This window comes from Talpa occidentalis, unplaced genomic scaffold (assembly GCF_014898055.3).
Source record: "Talpa occidentalis isolate TD23 unplaced genomic scaffold, MPIMG_talOcc4v2.1 talOcc4.2, whole genome shotgun sequence".
NCBI classification, from domain to species: Eukaryota; Metazoa; Chordata; class Mammalia; order Eulipotyphla; family Talpidae; genus Talpa; species Talpa occidentalis.
The window spans coordinates 85,252,116-85,269,476 of record NW_023602073.1 but is presented as its reverse complement, the minus strand read 5'-3'; the positions used below and the strand labels follow the sequence as shown (position 1 = coordinate 85,269,476).

Genomic DNA, 17,361 nt, shown 5'->3' with positions numbered 1-17,361 from the left:
TTATCTCCTGAGCTCATTTGCAATGCCAATTTTGTAGCTGTCTGGTCCAATCAAGCGAGATAAATCACACATAAGATTAAACAGGAGAGGGCCTCCCCTGGTGGCACAGGCGGTTGAGGACAGCGCTGTGAAGCTGTCCACAGCCTCTGCAGCGCCGGTTCAATCCCCACCGGCCTGCGAGGGTCCCACATGGTGCCACAGACCTCTCCTGTCACACCCGCTGCTCCCCTCAGCAATGTATTTCGTCAGTTTGCCTGTTCTGATCCCGGCTCCGTCTCTGGTGAATCCGCTCACCCTCCCACGCATCTGGCCTGTACCCGGTTCTTGCATAAATAAATAAATCTTTAAAAAAAAAAAAAGGCTGGGCCTCCCCGGTGGCGCAGCGGTTGAGCGCTGGGTTGCGAAGCTGCTCGCAGCCTCTGCGGCGCTGGTTCGATCCCCGGCTGCTCCCCGGCCACCGGAGGAGGGTCCCACATGGCGCGCAGACCTCTCCTGCCGCCCGCTGCTCCCCTCAGCAGTGTACTTCGTCAGTCTGCCTGCTCTGCTTCCCGCTCTGGCTCTGGTGAATTCTCTCACCCTCCCGCGTTTCTGACTGTACCCAGTGCATGTATAAACAAACAAACAAACAAACAAATAAATAAAATACGTGCCTCTTTAAAAAAAATTTAAAAAAAAAGGTTAAACAGGAGATATTTAATATAAGAACAATTAACCATAATAAAAAAGTATAAGATATAAGGAAATTCAAGGTGGTACCCTACAGCTGAAGAATCCCCATGGAAGAATAAACAGGGAAGGAGTTCAGGCCTCAAGTGTAGAACTGCAGAGATCATGGGCTATACAAGGTAGGGGTTTTGCAGCATCTCTGTGTGGATTTACAGAACCACGGGCAGTCTGCACAAAGGGCTTGCACAAGGATCAACTGTTTGCTGTGTAATACTTGGGCCCAGAGACAGCTATATGCAGATCAGGTGGGAATCTTGGTATCTGTTTAGTAAACTGTGACCAGTATATGATCGTACGGGCATCTCTTTCTGGGTCTGTGGCTGGGGATAGGCACCACCAGATAGTCTTCTATTCACTAAACTGATCTTACCCCTCTTAACTCCTTTCCACTCCTACCCCTATGTCAGAAATTGCAAGAAACCTTTTTTCTGCAGTGTCCTGCCAGCAATCTCTACTGAAAAAGTGCAATTTAGACGGTGTCTGAAAAGAGAAATGCTTAAAGGAATTCTGTTTATTAGAGATGACATATTGTCAGGTGTGCTCGGAGCTGAGAGATAGTAAGTTAGTAACTAACATATTTCAAACTGCAAGAGCTTCAGCCACACTTGCTGTTTGAACAATTAGGCATAATCCCACCTTAAGTAATTTCTGTTAGCTTTCCCTTCTGCCCGGAATACTTTGCCTGGAGATCCCCTCCTTTTCATTTGTGTGAAGATGTCATCTTCAGTGTTTTAGTATTTAGCACTCTTCATTTCTGATCTCCCTTGCACTATTCTTTTCCTTTTCCAATACAGCTATCATTTTCTATATGAAATAATTTGCACATTGTGTGATGTTTACTATCTGTTTCTCCCTACCAGAATGTAGCTGGCAAGGATCTAGCTCTAGCTGGCAAGGATCTCTACAAGAGCTTAGTGTAGAACTTTGCACATTGTAGATATTTGAATGTTTGGTGAGTGACTCAGTGAATTACTGAGACAAACATGAGATATAGAGAACTATGTGTGAGATCAAACTACGTGTAAGATCAAAGTATATAAAGTATTCACAATCTCTTCATCTATAAGGTAAAAATATGCAAGCTCCACATCAAAAGTCAGTTAAAAAGTCATTCTATGATTTGAACACCAGTTGTTGCAACAAGATTAAACAAATAACAAATTTTCCTCCTTTGATAGGTGAACAGTAGAGGTACTTGACTAAGGTCTGCTGGATTATTGCTTGCACAATTTTGGTTAACCATCAGTGGATCCAGAGACCTTTAAAACAGCTGGAAGACGGCATTAAACTAGCTGTAGAGTAATGTATAGGATTCCAAGACAAATAACCGAGCTTCTGGACAATAAAAATATAACTGTAGAGCAGAGGTCTTCAGAATAGAGTAGGCATGCACCTGGGCATCCTGGATGACTGCCCAAATGCACTTGCAGTTAAAGGAAATGGAATTTTACTTTTCAACTTCCATGTTATTCTTTCTGGAAACTGACAAGCCTGAACACAATAGTTCTCCCATTTGCCAAAGTAAAATATCTCTTGCCTCACAATTCTAGTATGACTCATTAGTCCTGTGGAAAAAAAATACACAAGACTTCATGCCAAAGAGAAGGATTATCAAAATGTTGTTTTATTGCTTTTAGGGAAAACTTTTAAAAAAGCAATCAAGGCACTTTTGTTGTTCATTGTCAGTTGAATGAATAAACAAAATGTGGTATATATGTAGATATATCTGCATCTATCTATCTATATATATATGTACATACATGTCTAAAGTTGAAATTAATCAAATTTAAAAAGAAAGTTGACATATGCTACAACACGGATGCACCTTGAGGACATTATGTTAAATAAGTCAGTCACAAAAGGACAAATACTGTGTATTCACTTAAATTAAGTACCTAGAGTAGTGGAGTAATAGAGACAGAAAGGTGAAGGGTGGTGGTCAAGGACTGGAGAAGGGGAAATGGGGAGTTATCGTTTAATACTTACAGTTTCAATTTAGCAAAATGACGAGTTCTGGGTATGGATGGTGGTTAGGGTTGCATTTCCGGTTGTAAAAGAAGCCAAGGCATTTTAAACCCAGGGGCATTCTTGCGTAATATGTATTCTTGAAAAGGTTGTGACTTTAGAAATAGATACTTTAAAAAAAATTATTTATGCATACAAGAAGTGGGGTACAGGCCAGAGTGGGGGGGGTGAGAGGATTCATCAGAGACAGAGTGGGGAACAGAACAGGCAGACTGACTGAAATACTGTGCTGAGAGGAGCAGCGGGCAAATCAGGAGAGGTCTGCTGCACCATGTGTGTTGCTCCCTGGCCGGGGATCGAACTCGTGCTGTAGTGGCTGTGGCTAGCTTCATAGGTTGCATCTTAACCCCTTGCGCCACCAGGGAGGCCCTAGATACTTTTTTTTTTTTTCCAAATACAGTAGCTGGGGTACCGGCCAGGGAAGCGGGAGGGTGAGAGGAATCACCAGAGACAGAGTGGGGAGCAGAACAGGCAGGCAGGCAGGCAGACAGGCAGACCGAGGGCAGCAGTGGGCGCGACAGGAGAGGTCTTCCGCTCCATGTGGGAATCGCCCTGGCCAGCTGGGAATCGAACCCGCGCCACAGAGCAGAGGCTGCCAACAGCCTCACAGCGCTGTGCTCAACCCGCTGCGCCATGGGGGCGGCCACTTTGAAGTAGTGTGTATTGAGACACTGGAACAACAAGGCCAAGGCAACATTTTGATGGAATTTTGAGAACCAACAATAAAACTTGTGAATAAGAACCTTACACAGTTTGCTTGTGTGTGCTTTTGAAAGTCAAAATGAATTAATTATTCCAATTTCAGTCAATCCTCATCTCATTCCAGCTTGTGAAAAAGTTAAACGTTTTCTATTTCCTATTAATTAAAAAAGACCTTTATTTAAACTTAATGGGAAAAATTACTGTCAACTTTCGTGGGCGAGAGAGAAGGCATGCAGCTCTTGACAAAGTTCTTTTAGGTGCTACACCACCAAAGGAATCTGGTTATCAAAGCTCAGGATAGTATTTTCTGCTTTCCTAGGTTTCACTTCTGTGCATTTCCCAGCCCTCTGTATCGCCCACACAGAAGGGTGAGAAAAATCGGGTGTTGGCTAAAGGGCTGCCGGGCCTGGGCGGAGGGGAGTGGCCCCTCTGACCTCAGGGATTGGGTAATCCTGGGCGAGACTGCGGCTTTCCCGCCAGATTTTTAACATCCTAGCCGGGATCTCAGCTTCCTCCTCCCGCCATCGCTCGGAAAACGAATCTCCTTCCGGGGAAGCCGCGAGCGCCAGCCATGGACCCACGTCGCGGAAAGGTGGCCCAGGGGGCTTCGAAAACTTCGAAAGCGGGAGCCGCAGCCCCGAAGACAGGCGCGCCCGGCGCGAAGGACGCCCAGGCCAAGCCCCTCGGGGCCTCCGGGCTCAAAGCGCAGGCCTGCGGCGGGGCTGGGGAGTCCAGACCCCCGCAGAAGAAGGGCGCCCGGGCCCCCCAGACTGGACGGCGAGTAAGCGCGGGGGATGCCGGCGCCAAAAAGGGGCCTCTGCCCTCCCGGGGCGTTGAGTCCCCGGGCGCTCCCGGCACCGACCAGCCCGACGGGCAGGCGGTCCCCGCGGAGGGGCTGGAACCTCCCGCCGACCTGGAGCCGTCCCTTCCCGCTGGCGGGTCTCGCAGCAAGGGGAGCGCGCGCTCCTCGCTCCGGAAGCAGAGGTCCCTGACCCGACCCCCTGAGGTCCCCCCGCGAGGCCCGCTGGTCCCAGCCCGGAGTCTCGGCGGGAGGGAGGTGACCGCAGGGAAGCTCCGGTCGGTTCTGGAGAAGTTGAAGCTGAACCGCCAGGAAATCTCAGCGGCGGCCGAGGTCGTGAACAGGGTCGTGGACCACCTGCTGCGGAGAATGCAGAGCCGCGAGTCCGAGTTCAAAGGGGTGACGCGGCTGTCCGCGGGGAGCTACTACGAGCACGTGAAGGTGAGCTGTTCAGCACCTGCCCTCTGTTCCCGCCGCACGAGATCCTCACCCTTCTCCCCAGCCTCGCCATAGCCCAGGGGGCACGGCACCTCGCTTCCCTTCGGAGTAACTCAGACTTGGTGCGCGGTGGCCTGTTTGTGACATAGTTTGTGACATGGTTCGACATTTGTTCGTTCCTTTAATCCTCCATACATGCTACAAACTCTCAGCTTTACATTTATGTTCCATGAACATATGTACGTTTAACGACCAACCAACCCATATTGATTGCCAACTGCTGTCAAGACACTGCTGCTGGGGGAGTTCCAATGTAGAGATGCGTTCACGCAAGCCGGCTTCTATTGAGTTTCTGTGATAGCACTACACTCAGTTTCTGGTCAAATTCTGATTTACATAATTTAATTAGGAGTGGTTTGAGAAAAATTTCTCAAAATTAATATATCTAAGAAATTTTTCTATGAGGACTTCTGTATTTCATTGAAATTTTTTTTGTGCTTATTATTTTTATTTTTTTTTAATAATAAATTTCATTTTTATATTCCCCATACAATTGCAGCCCCCCCATTCTGACCCCAATCCCTCCCCTCCCGCCCCTCACCCCCCCAAAAAGTGTCTCTGGTTCATAGTTTTTTGTTGATTTTGATTTTCACTTTCTTATAGTTATTCATTTTCCTGGTCCCTTATTTAAGTTTTCTAGATTCCTGCTATGAGTGAGACCATCCGGTATTTTTCTTTTTCTTTTTGGCTTATTTCGCTGAGCATGATCCCTTCCAGCGCCATCCATGTTGCTGCAAATTGCATGTGTTTATCTTTTTTGAATGCTGAGTAATATTCCATGGTATATATGTACCACATCTTCTTGATCCAGTCATCTATTTTTGGGCATTTGGGTTGTTTCCAAAGCTTAGCTATTGTAAACAGTGCTGCTATAAACATAGGGGTGCAGGTGTTCTTTGGAATGGATGTTTCTGTGTCCTTTGGGTAAAGACCTAGGAGTGGAATTGCTGGATCATATGGAAGCTCTATGTTTAGTAGGTCCAGAAATCTCCACACAGCTCTCCACAGTGGTTGGACCAGTTTGCACTCCCACCAACAGTGCAGAAGAGTTCCTTTTTCTCCACACCCTCGCACATTTGTTGTTGCTAGTTTTTTTAATATGTGCCATTCTCACTGGTGTAAGATGGTATCTCATGGTAGTTTTGATTTGCATTTCCCTGATTACAAGTGATGTTGAACATTTTTATTTCATTGAAATTTTTTTCTTCAGTCTCTCCCTCCAGTACCCATAGGTCCCGTCTCTACTCAATTTGTTATACAGATGTCTTGGGAAATAGTGAAGTTAAAAAAAATTTAAAAAATTTTCTGTGAATACTAAAAATCTTACATCCTAAATACACATATGATGCAATTTTTAAAACTGTGTATTCTACAGCTCTATTTGCTTCTGGGTGGTTGAGTCATTAAAGCCATCCTTCCAGTATAACTTGAAGATTTAGGAGCAAGTTCCTGACTGCTGTTTGTTTTCTGAAAATGACAGATTTCTTTGGCTGTGCTTTTGACCTCTTCTGTTAGTTTTCTGAGTTCTAGGCTGTGTACCTCCATTTGCTCTTGGTAAGATCATGAGAGTAGCATGAACAGAAGTAGAGGATGATAGCATATCTTTAATAAATAATCAAAATGTGTTTTTAGCTATACATACTGACTTTTTAAAATCACCTTCTGTCCTCCAGATTGTATATATATAGCAGTACAGGCCCATACCTACTAAAAAGAAAAACCTCAAATAATCTAACCTTACATCTTAAGGAACTAGAAAAGGAAGAACAAACAAAACCAAAACCTAGTAGAAAAAAAGAAGACAAATTGCAGCAGAAATAAATGAAGTAGAAATGAAAACGATAGCCTAAAAGAGCAATGAAATAAAAAACTGTATTTAAAAAAAATAAAATAGATAAACACACACACATGTACACGGACAAATGTACACCCACCCACTCCAGGGAGAAAACTCTAATAAATAGAATCATAAATGAAAGAGAAGTAACAACAGATATCTCAGAAATATAGGTGACCATAAGAAGATCTATATGACAATAAATTGAATAATCTAGAAGAAAGGGACAATTCCTTAGTGGTATATATTGTACAACCTTCCCAGACTGAATCAGGAAGAAATAGACAACCTGAACAGACCCAATTATAAGCAAGGAAATTGAAGCAATAATCAAGGCTCCCAACACAACAAAAGCCCAGTACCAGGCAGTTTTACGAATTATCAGAGTAACTAATACCTCTCCTTCTCAAACTCTTCCCAAAAAAATTGAGAAAAAGGGAATGCTTCCAAACACATTTCATGAGACCAACATTACCCTCATAGCAAAATCAGACACAAAAAAAGTACAGACCAATTTCTTTGAAGAAGATACATGCAAAAATCATCAACAAAATCTTTGTAAACTGAATTCAACAACGCATTAACAGAAAATTACATCATGATGCAAATAAAATGTGCATAAAAAATTCAACATCCAAAAATCAATGTAATTCACTACATCAAAAAAAGGAAAGAGGGTCTCCCGGGTGGCGCAGCGGTTGAGCGCTGGGCTGCGAAGCTGCTGCAGCCTCTGCAGCGCCGGTTCGATCCCTGGCCACTGGCGAGGGTCCCACATTGCGTGAAGACCTCTCCTGTCATGCCCACTGCTCCCCTCAGTAGTGTGCTTCGTCAGTCTGCCTGTTCTGCTCCCCACTCCAGCTCTGGTGAATTCTCTCACCCTCCCACCTTTCTAAGACTGTACCCAGTGCTTGTATAAATAAATAAATAAATCTTTAAAAAAAAGAAAAGAAAGATAAAAATCATATGATTATTTTAATAGGTACAGAGAAAGTATTTGATAAGATTCAACATCCATTTATGATAAAACTCTTAAAAATGGAGGTAGAGTAACATACATTAACATAATAAAGGCCATATATGACAAACCCACAACTAACATAATGGTGAAAAACTGAGTACTTTCCTCTAAAATCAAGTAAAAGACAAGGATGTCTACTTTGACTACTACCATTCAATATCGTATTGGTAGTCTTAGCTAGAGCAAACAGCAAGAAAGATATTAAAGTAATCCAAAATGGGAAAAAAGTAAAACTATCTCTATTTGGAGACAATTTGATAATATACATAGAAAACCCTAAGAAGGCCACTAAAAAAAAAAAATTAGGAACAATTAGTAAAATAAATGAGGCTACAAAATCTCATCCACAGAAATAAATTGTGTTCTTTTATGCAAATAATGAACTAGAAAGAAAGAAACCAAGAAAACATTCCCTTTTACTATTGCATCAAAAAGTCCTAAATACCTAGGCATAAACTCAAAGTGAAAATTCTTAAGACACTGTGAAAAGAAATAGAAGACGAAATGGAAAGATATTCTCTGTTCATGGATTGGAAGAATTAGCATTGTTAAAATGTCCATCTTACTGAAAACAATATACAAATTCAATGAAATCCCTATCAAAGTTTCAATGATATTCTAGAACTAGAACAAACATTACTGATATCATATGGAACCACAAAAGACCCCAAATAGCCAAAAGAAATCCTGACAAAAAAGAGGAAGAAGAGAGGTATCACATCTGGATTAAAAACTGTACTACAAGGCTATAATACCCAAACATGTATGGTACTGAAATAAAAATAGACACACAGACAAATGGAATAGTGAGACCCCAGAAATAAACCCACACTTATATGAATAGTTAATCTATGACAAGGGAGTGAAGAGTACATATTGAAGAAAGTCTCTTCTACAAATGGTGCTGGGAAAACTGGATAACCACATGCAAAAGAATGAAAATAGACCATTATCTCCAACTTACACAAAAATTAATTAAAAATACAATAGGCATAAGACCAGACCATAAAATACATATAAGAAAAGATAGGAACAACATCTGCCTCAGTGATGTTTAGGAACTTAACTCCTACAACAAGGACACAAAAGCAAAAGTAAACAGATGATACCACATCAAGATAAAAAGCTTCTGCATAGTGGAAGAAACTATCATTAAAAAACCCACTGAGGCAACTCTCCTGCCTGCTGCCTCTCTTTTTCTTTCTCCCTTTCCTAATAAACTTATCCTCTTAAAATGTACCTTTGAAAAAACCCCACTGAATGGCAGGAATAAAATTGCACATCATACACCTGACAAGGGACTGATACCACAGATCTCCAGACCCATACTACTCAACAAAAAGAAAACAACCCAATCAAAAAATGTGCAGAAGATTAAAAGACACTTTTCCAAAGAAGCAGCCATATGGGCACGTGAAAAAATGCTCATCATCTCTTATGAGGGAGGTGCAAATCAAAACCACAATGAAATATCATCTCACACCTGTGAGAATGACCCATATCAGAGTCCAGAAAGAAGGGTTGTTGAGGATGTGGTGAGAAAGGAATTCTCCTACATTGTTGGTGTGAATATAGATTGGTTTGGCCCCTATCCAAAGCAGTACAGAGGTTTCTGAAAAGATTAAAAATAGATCTGCCATACAACCCAAGAATTCCACTTCTAGGTATCTATCCAGATATTACAAAAACACTAATTTGAAAGGAAACTTGCAATCCCATGTTTATCGCAGCACTATTTACAATAGCTAGGAAATAGCCTGAGTGCCCAAAACAGATGAGTAGATCAAGAAGATGTGGCATATATACAATGGAATACTACTCAACAGTCAAAAAAAGATAAACTCATGCCATTTGTGGCTACTTGGATGGAGATGGAAGGGATTATTCTAAGTAAAATAATCCAGAAGGAGAAAGATAAATACCAGATGGTGTCACTTATATGTGGAATATAGAGAAATGAAACAAAGGGTCAAAGACAAACTTTAAAGCTAACCCTTGAACTGACCATAGAACTGAGGCATCTGGAGGGATGAGATATAGGGGAGTAGGAACAGGTTGGTGAGAGACCAGTGAACTATTGTGGACAACTATGGATGTTTGGTGGTGGCTACTATATGGTGACTGTACCTGAGTGGGAAAATCCCATACTACCAAAACACTAACAAAGATATAAACCAATAAAACCAAACAAAAAAAATAGGAATCTGACTATAAAACTGGAGCTACCAAATGGAAAGGAAATGGGAGGAAGTGTCACAATGGATTATGGTGGAGACCTGTGGGGCCTTGATATAGTGTGGTAGCATAGACTTGAGGAGGTGGGGATCAGTATTTCTGAATCATGCACAGTGTTGCATACCAGTGTTACCTTAGTAAAAAAAAAAAATTACTAACCGTGCTGGAAGGGATCAGGCTCAGCGAAATAAGCCAAAAAGAAAAAGAAAAATACCGGATGGTCTCACTCATAGCAGGAATCTAGAAAACTTAAATAAGGGACCAGGAAAATGAATAACTACAAGAAAGTGAAAATCAAAATCAACAAAATACTATGAACCAGAGACACTTTTTGGGGGTGGGGGGTGGGAGGGGAGGGATTGGGGTCAGAATGGGGCGGTTGCAATTGTATGGGGAACATAAAAATAAAATTTATTATTTAAAAAAAATAAAATTAAGAGAATACAAAGGTGAGATACAAAAAAAAAAAAAATTACTAACCAGAAAACCTCTTTATCTTTGGTCCTCAGTTAAAAGAAAATTAAAATTTTGGCAAACTTGCATTTTGTTGGCCTATAAGTTTCTGAATTAAAATTTTTCTGATGAAATCAGTGGTAGTATTATTGAATGAATATATCAACATTTGGGAGCTCTGAATTATTCAATGAATAATATTTTTCCAGTAACCATACAGCTATTGTATACTAACATAGATAAAGAATATGTCAGAGTTAAAGATAGACCTATAGATTTTAAAGTAAGAGAATGTGAACATTTCTTTGATATGGTTTAGATTCCCCATTGCAACTAACCTTTGAAATACTTCCACTGTTGAGTTCTAAGATAATAACAAAGAACACCACAATTATCTGAAAAGTATGATACTCCTGTATTTTCTATCCATGTATCTGTATGAGAACAGAGTCTCAGGGTGTTACAGGAGATTGAATGCAGAAGCAGATGTAATAATGAGAATATAGCTGTTTTCTCTTAAGCAAAAATTATAGATTTTCACATATTTATTTACATAGAAATGGTTCCTTTTCATAATCGTTCTTTAAGTTTACATATAACACAGCAAATGTTGTATTTCACCAATTAATAAATATTTTCTCAACTTTCATTTCTGTTATACTATGTCAACAGATGTAACAGAAATAAAAGCACTTTGATGCCCTCAAAATAAATAACATTGGATTCAGAGTTCTTTATAATTGGTAAAAGGTTAATCAGAATACACTTCCCTGTAGTTTATTTATGTGGTTACATATTGACATAGTTCTCATATATTTTATGGTAATATTTTAAGTTCTAGGTGAAAACAGATGTTAATGTACTTACTAACTGTAGAGTTTGGACTGCGTGAAAAGCTTATATAGAAATCACTTAACATTAGTAGTTTTAGCCAATGGCTCACATGTTATCATTTTTTTTTAATTATAAAATGCAAACTTGTGGTAAAAAAAAAATGGGTATAGAACCTAAAACTAAAATCAGTAATACTTTTGTACTTCTACTAGTCCCACTACCTGAGAGTATAAGTATTAAGAATTTACTTTTCAAGTTTGTTCAATAAATGGTGCTGGGAAAACTGGGTCGCTACATGCAAAAGAATGAAGCTTGACCACTACCTCACACCATACACAAAATCAACTCAAAATGGATTAAAGAACTAGACATAAGACCTGAAACCATAAAATACATAGAAGGAAATACAGGCAAAACACTACGTGATATTCACATCAAAGACATCTTTACAGACACATCACCCAAAGCAGTGATAGTGAAGGCAAAGATAAACAGCTGGGACTACATCAAATTAAAGAGCTTCTGCACAGCAAAAGAGACAATAACAAAAACAAAGAGAAACCCCACCAACTGGGAGAACATTTTTGCACACAACACTAATGATGAAGCACTGATCACAAAAATCTGCAAAAAGCTGATGAGACTCAACAACAACAAAGAAAATAATCCAGTCAAAAAATGGGCAGAAGAGCTAAAAAGAAACTTCTCTGAAGAGGAAATGCAAATGGCCAACAGGCATATGAAAAAGTGTTCAACATCACTTGTAATCAGGGAAATGCAAATCAACACTACCATGAGATACCATCTTACACCAGTGAGAATGGCACATATTAAAAAAACTAGCAACAACAAATGTTGGCGAGGGTGTGGAGAAAAAGGATCTCCCCTGCACTGTTGGTGGGAGTGCAAACTGGTCCAACCACTGTGGAGAGCTGTGTGGAGATTTCTGGACCTACTCAACATAGAGCTTCCATATGATCCAGCAATTCCACTCCTAGGTATTTACCCAAAGGACACAGAAACATCAATTCCAAAGAACACCTGCACCCCTATGTTTATAGCAGCACTGTTTACAATAGCTAAGCTTTTGAAACAGCCCAAATGCCCAAAAATAGATGACTGGATCAAGAAGATGTGGTACATATACACCATGGAATATTACTCAGCATTCAAAAAAGATAAACACATGCAATTTGCAGCAACATGGATGGCGCTGGACGGGATCATGCTCAGCGAAATAAGCCAGAAAGAAAAAAGAAAAATACCGGATGGTGTCACTCATAGCAGGAATCTAGAAAACTTAAATAAGAGACCAGGAAAATGAATAACTATAAGAAAGTGAAAATCAAAATCAACAAAAAACTATGAACCAGAGACACTTTTTGGGAGGTGGGGCGTGGGAGGGGAGGGATTGGGGTCAAAATGGGGGGGTTGCAATTGTATAGGGAATATAAAAATAAAATTTATTATTTAAAAAAATAATAAATAAAAAAAATAAAAATAAAAATAAAAAATAACCCAGTGGGTATAGGGAATAGTCTGTAGTTTGATTGTGTTGGTTATATGATGTATATATTTATTCCAAAGTGCTTGAATTGTATACATTAAAAACTGGTGAATGCAAAAAAAAAATTGAAAATAGGATTATTTTATGATCTAGGGGTGAAAAAAAAATTTACTTTTCAAAGAGTTTCAAGTAGAAATTTCACGGTGAAAGTTGTGGCTGCTTGGAAAATGTTCACAAGTACATATTTCAGTGTTATTTATTCTTTATCTTAGATTTCTGCTCCTAATGAATTTGATGTTATGTTCACATTGGAAATGCCCAGAATTCAGCTAGAAGAATATTGCGACAGTGGTACTCATTACTTAGTGAAGTTCAAAAGAATTCCCAAAGGAAATCCTCTGAGTGAGTTTTTAGAAAAAGAAGTATTATCAGCTTCTAAGATGCTGTCCAAGTTTCGGACAATCATTAAGGAAGAAATTAAAAACATTCCAGGTAAGAATTTTTATTTGAATCTCATAGGTCTACTCTGCCTACTAACTGATAATGTACCCATTCCCTTGGTGATCTTTAAACAGCCCTCTGCAATAGACTGTTGACCACTCCTTCCTAGAAACTCTTTGCTTTCAATTTTAGTCTTGTACTTCAATATTAATGTTGGCTCTGTTTTGATCTTCACAGAATTTTCACTGAACTGTTGCTGCCTGTGCTACTGGGTATATGTGGTTGAATAAAATTTGTGGGATCTCCTCTTTGAGCTTGTAGTATTACACAAATTGCAGTGAGTGCTCTGGAGAGAATGAACTGGGAAAAGTGATGGTAGAGGGTTGTAGTGGGATTGTGGAACAAGGTCCTGAGGCAGAACAGTGCTTCGCAAACTCAAGGAAGAAAAAGAGACCCCTGTAGACAAGGGAAGAGTGACACCAAATGAAGTTGGAGAAATGACAGGGAACCAAAGTCTGAGGAACTGTAGATGCTGGAAAGGAATTCAGATTTTATTCTATGTTCATTGAAAAGCCAGGTTACATTAGGGAGTAATGGTTGGCTTTGCATTTTAAAAGTTTACAGTATTCTGTGGTTTTGTTCTATTTTGTGGTTTTGTTTTCTACTTGTGGTCAACCATAGTCCAAAAATATTTTGTGCAATGTTTTGAGTGAGGGAGGGGGAGATACTATATTCATATAACGTTTCTTTCAATATTTCTATTTTATCACATTGTGTTAATCTTTTAACTGTACCTAATTTATAAATTAAAATATTATATGTATGAGTAGGAAAAAGTATAGAATAAGTAGGGCATATGGTATATATAGTCTATAGTATATATATAAGTATACATGTGGTTTTAGGCATCCACCAGGGTCTTGGAACACATGGAGAAGCAGGAACTACTGTATTTAAAATTCAGTGCAAAAGATAGTGTAAGAAGGAGAATATTCTGATAGTTCAGGTGAAAGATGGGGGTTGCTTAGCTGGGAGTGGGGGTGGAGTGCAAAAGGATAGAAAGGATCAGACACACCCACATTGTAGCACTGCTCACTTCTGGGTTAAATGTAGGGGTTCCAACAGAGGATTGAGTTAAAGATAGCTTCCTGGTTTCTGGATTGGACACCTGTTCTGGGTTGATTGCGTCATTTTCTAAGGTGGGGAGGACTGAGGAGGAACATTTTGGGGTATGAACAAAGACTTTAGTTATGGATATGTTAGAGATTCCCATGGTACCGTGAAGTAAATGTGTCACATACGTAGTTAGATATGAGTTTGAAGTTCAAGTGATATGTTTGGGCTGCTTGTAAACATATAAGTAGCACTGGGAATGAGTGAGATACCTAGGCAAAGAATGTATATTCATTTCTTTGTTAATTTAATCAATACGTATTGAACATCCAATATACCAGGTGTTCTAGGTGTTTGGAATTCATTAATAAACAAATAAATGGAGGCCCCTACCCTTCTCTGTCTTATAATCAAGTAAGGACAGCCATGTTTAATAACAATTAGAAAAAATATATTGTGTACTAGAATATAGTAAGTGCTATGATGAAAAAATGTGGCAAAGTAATGGCTGGAGGGATCAGGGGATAGGGCTGGGGGAAAATTACAATGTTAAGTAGAGTGGTAAGAAGAAGATCCCATTAGAAGTTGGGGAGAAGACCCCACTCTGTCTCTGGTGAATCCTCTCACCCCCCATCTCTGGCCTACACCCCAGTTCTTGTATGTATAAATAAATAAATCTTTTTTTTTTTTTTTTTTTTTTAATAAATAAATCTTTAAAAAAAAGAAGTTGGGGAGAGGAGAAGGAATAAAGGACAATGACCATTTTGCAGAAGGATTTGTAAGTGGTTAGAATGCTGCTGACATCCAGAAAACCACTGAATTTGCTCTTTGGTTTAGCAGTTTCAGTGGGTTATAGTTAAAATATAGAGAAAGGGCAGGGATGGAGTAGAGACAGCATGAGGCAGCAACTCTTCAGAAAGGTTTTGACTGAGAAGGAAGTAGAAAATGAGTAAGTATTGGAAAGAAAGCTGATGTAGAGTGGAAGGAAGGGTATAATTTAGAGAGGGAGACACTGGAACCCTTTGTATGCAGGTAGGCATGATCCAATAAGGATGGGGAGGCCACTGATGCAAGAGAGGAAATAACTGAAGCACCAAGGTGCTTGAGATGAAAAGGAGGGATCCAGAGACAGTGTGTGATGGTGGTTTTTAGGGGTAAAAGGAGGAAGAAGGATATAATGGTTAAGAAGTATGGGCCTTCCTGGTGGCATAAGGGTTAAGTCTCAGCACTATGAAACTATCTGCCGCGGACCAGCACAGCGGTAGACTAGCAAGGCCAACTCAGGGATGAGAAACTGTGCAGGGTGGTCAAGGATTCGGCTCATAAATGACAGACAGACACACTTCAGAAGTGAAAATCTGACTGTAATGTGCTCAAATCATTATGCATTTTTATACATTTTCAAACAGCATTAGGTTACATAAGATCAACAAAAGATGATATCAATCATAAATGACATAAGTGATATATTTTCTTATTTTTTATAAAAGCTGTGTGCAGTGTTCCATAGCAAGGTACAGAATACAATTTTTTAATGATGCTTACAAGAAACTAAGCGTATGTGATTAACCATACATGAAGTGTAACTATGGCTACATTATTTCCAAACCTGTTTTTCTTGTTCTATACAAGTACCTTGATTTCCCTGGCAACGTGTTTCCACATCATAGACTTCTAAAACCATATTGAAATATTAGCTTTACTGTGCACTAAATATGAAATCCATGGCGACCCTAACTCTTTGATTCTGTTCCTAAGTTTAGATGTCTTTTAGTTAATTTATTAACTATTCTTTTACTATTCGGGTAAGTTCCAGTATATAATGTAGGCTCGTCAGTAGGTTATGTGACTGAATTCTCTCCAAGACTACCTTGAAGTGGTTGCCATGGACGTTGTCCAATAACACAAATCTCTAAGTGAGGTCTTGACTGTTGGGGGAAGTTTCCCAGCTACATTCTGTAATTGTTTTTTTTTTTTTTTAAAGATTTATTTATTTATGCATACAAGAGCTGGGGTACAGGCCAGAGATGTGGGGGCAGGGGTAAGAGGATTCACCAGAGACATAGTGGGGAACAGAACAGGCAGACTGACTGAAATACACTGCTGAGGGGAGCAGCGGGCGGCAGGAGAGGTCTGCGCGCCATGTGGGACCCTCCTCCAGTGGCTGGGGAGCAGCTGGGGATCGAACCAGTGCTGCAGAGGCTGCGGGCAGCTTCGCAACCCAGCGCTCAACCGCTGCGCCACCGGGGAGGCCCCTGTAATTGTTTTTTTATGAGCCTCTTCTCATGAAACAAGAGGATTACAGTTATTAAAAGAATTAAAGAAAAGTTGTTCATAACCAGACAAGTTAACAGAGAAAAATTAACACCATTACCAGATATATTCCTAAGAGTCAGGAAATGAACAGACAAAGGGTTATTTGCATTGCTACGCAGGAAAAGTGAACATATTGTAAGCATAACTTTCAGCAACAATCTTCTCAGGATCCAATGTGTTATCCGCAGTAATCTGGGGGTTTGAGGCGTTCCTCCCCCGTGCACGGTGCCTTGACTGCTCCGAACATCAAGGACTAGATTGTTATCACTTGAGTTCTGCCGCGGGAGGGGGCGCCGCAGCTATCCACAGCCACTGCAGCACAAGTTGGATCCCCAGCCAGGGAGATTACCCACATGGCACAGCAGACCTCTCCTGTCTGGCCCGCTGCTCCCCTCAGCAGTGTATTTCAGTCAGTCTGCCTGTTCTGGTCCCCACTCTGTCTCTGGTGAATCCTCTCACTCCCGACACCTCTGTCCTACACCCCAGCTCTTGTATGCATAAATAAATAAATCTTTTTTAAAAAAGAAGTAGACAGGTGCAAACATTATTTAGTGATGAGAAAATGAGGATATTTTCTAGGGTTTTCTTTTCTTTTTTTTCCCTTTTTTTGTATTTTTTCTTTTGAGGCTCTGTCTTCTCTCATTATAGGTCCTTCCAGAAGTCTTTTCTGGGCGTGATCTTTAATACTGCTTGTACACCCCAAGTTCCAAAATCAGTGTCTTACATGTAGAGGCCTTTCCCAAAATTTTGACTATCATAGCCACCTACCCAGGGGCTGTCTCTACTTAGGTATCCCACAGCATCCTAGATTTCAGTGTGTCTAAAATGGAGTTCCGCTAGGCATGATCTTTCTTCCT

General features: G+C 40.2%; 1 protein-coding gene across 1 annotated transcript in view; it reads left to right on the top strand.

Annotated features, from left to right (window-relative positions):
* Positions 1-4,024: 4,024 nt before the first annotated feature.
* Positions 4,025-17,361, top strand: part of CGAS (cyclic GMP-AMP synthase) — a 28,755-nt gene continuing 15,418 nt past the window's right edge. The window contains exons 1-2 of the mRNA XM_037518743.2: positions 4,025-4,693; positions 12,907-13,126. Of these exons, the coding sequence (XP_037374640.1) occupies positions 4,025-4,693; positions 12,907-13,126 (889 nt within the window). The remainder of the gene's footprint in view (positions 4,694-12,906; positions 13,127-17,361) is intronic.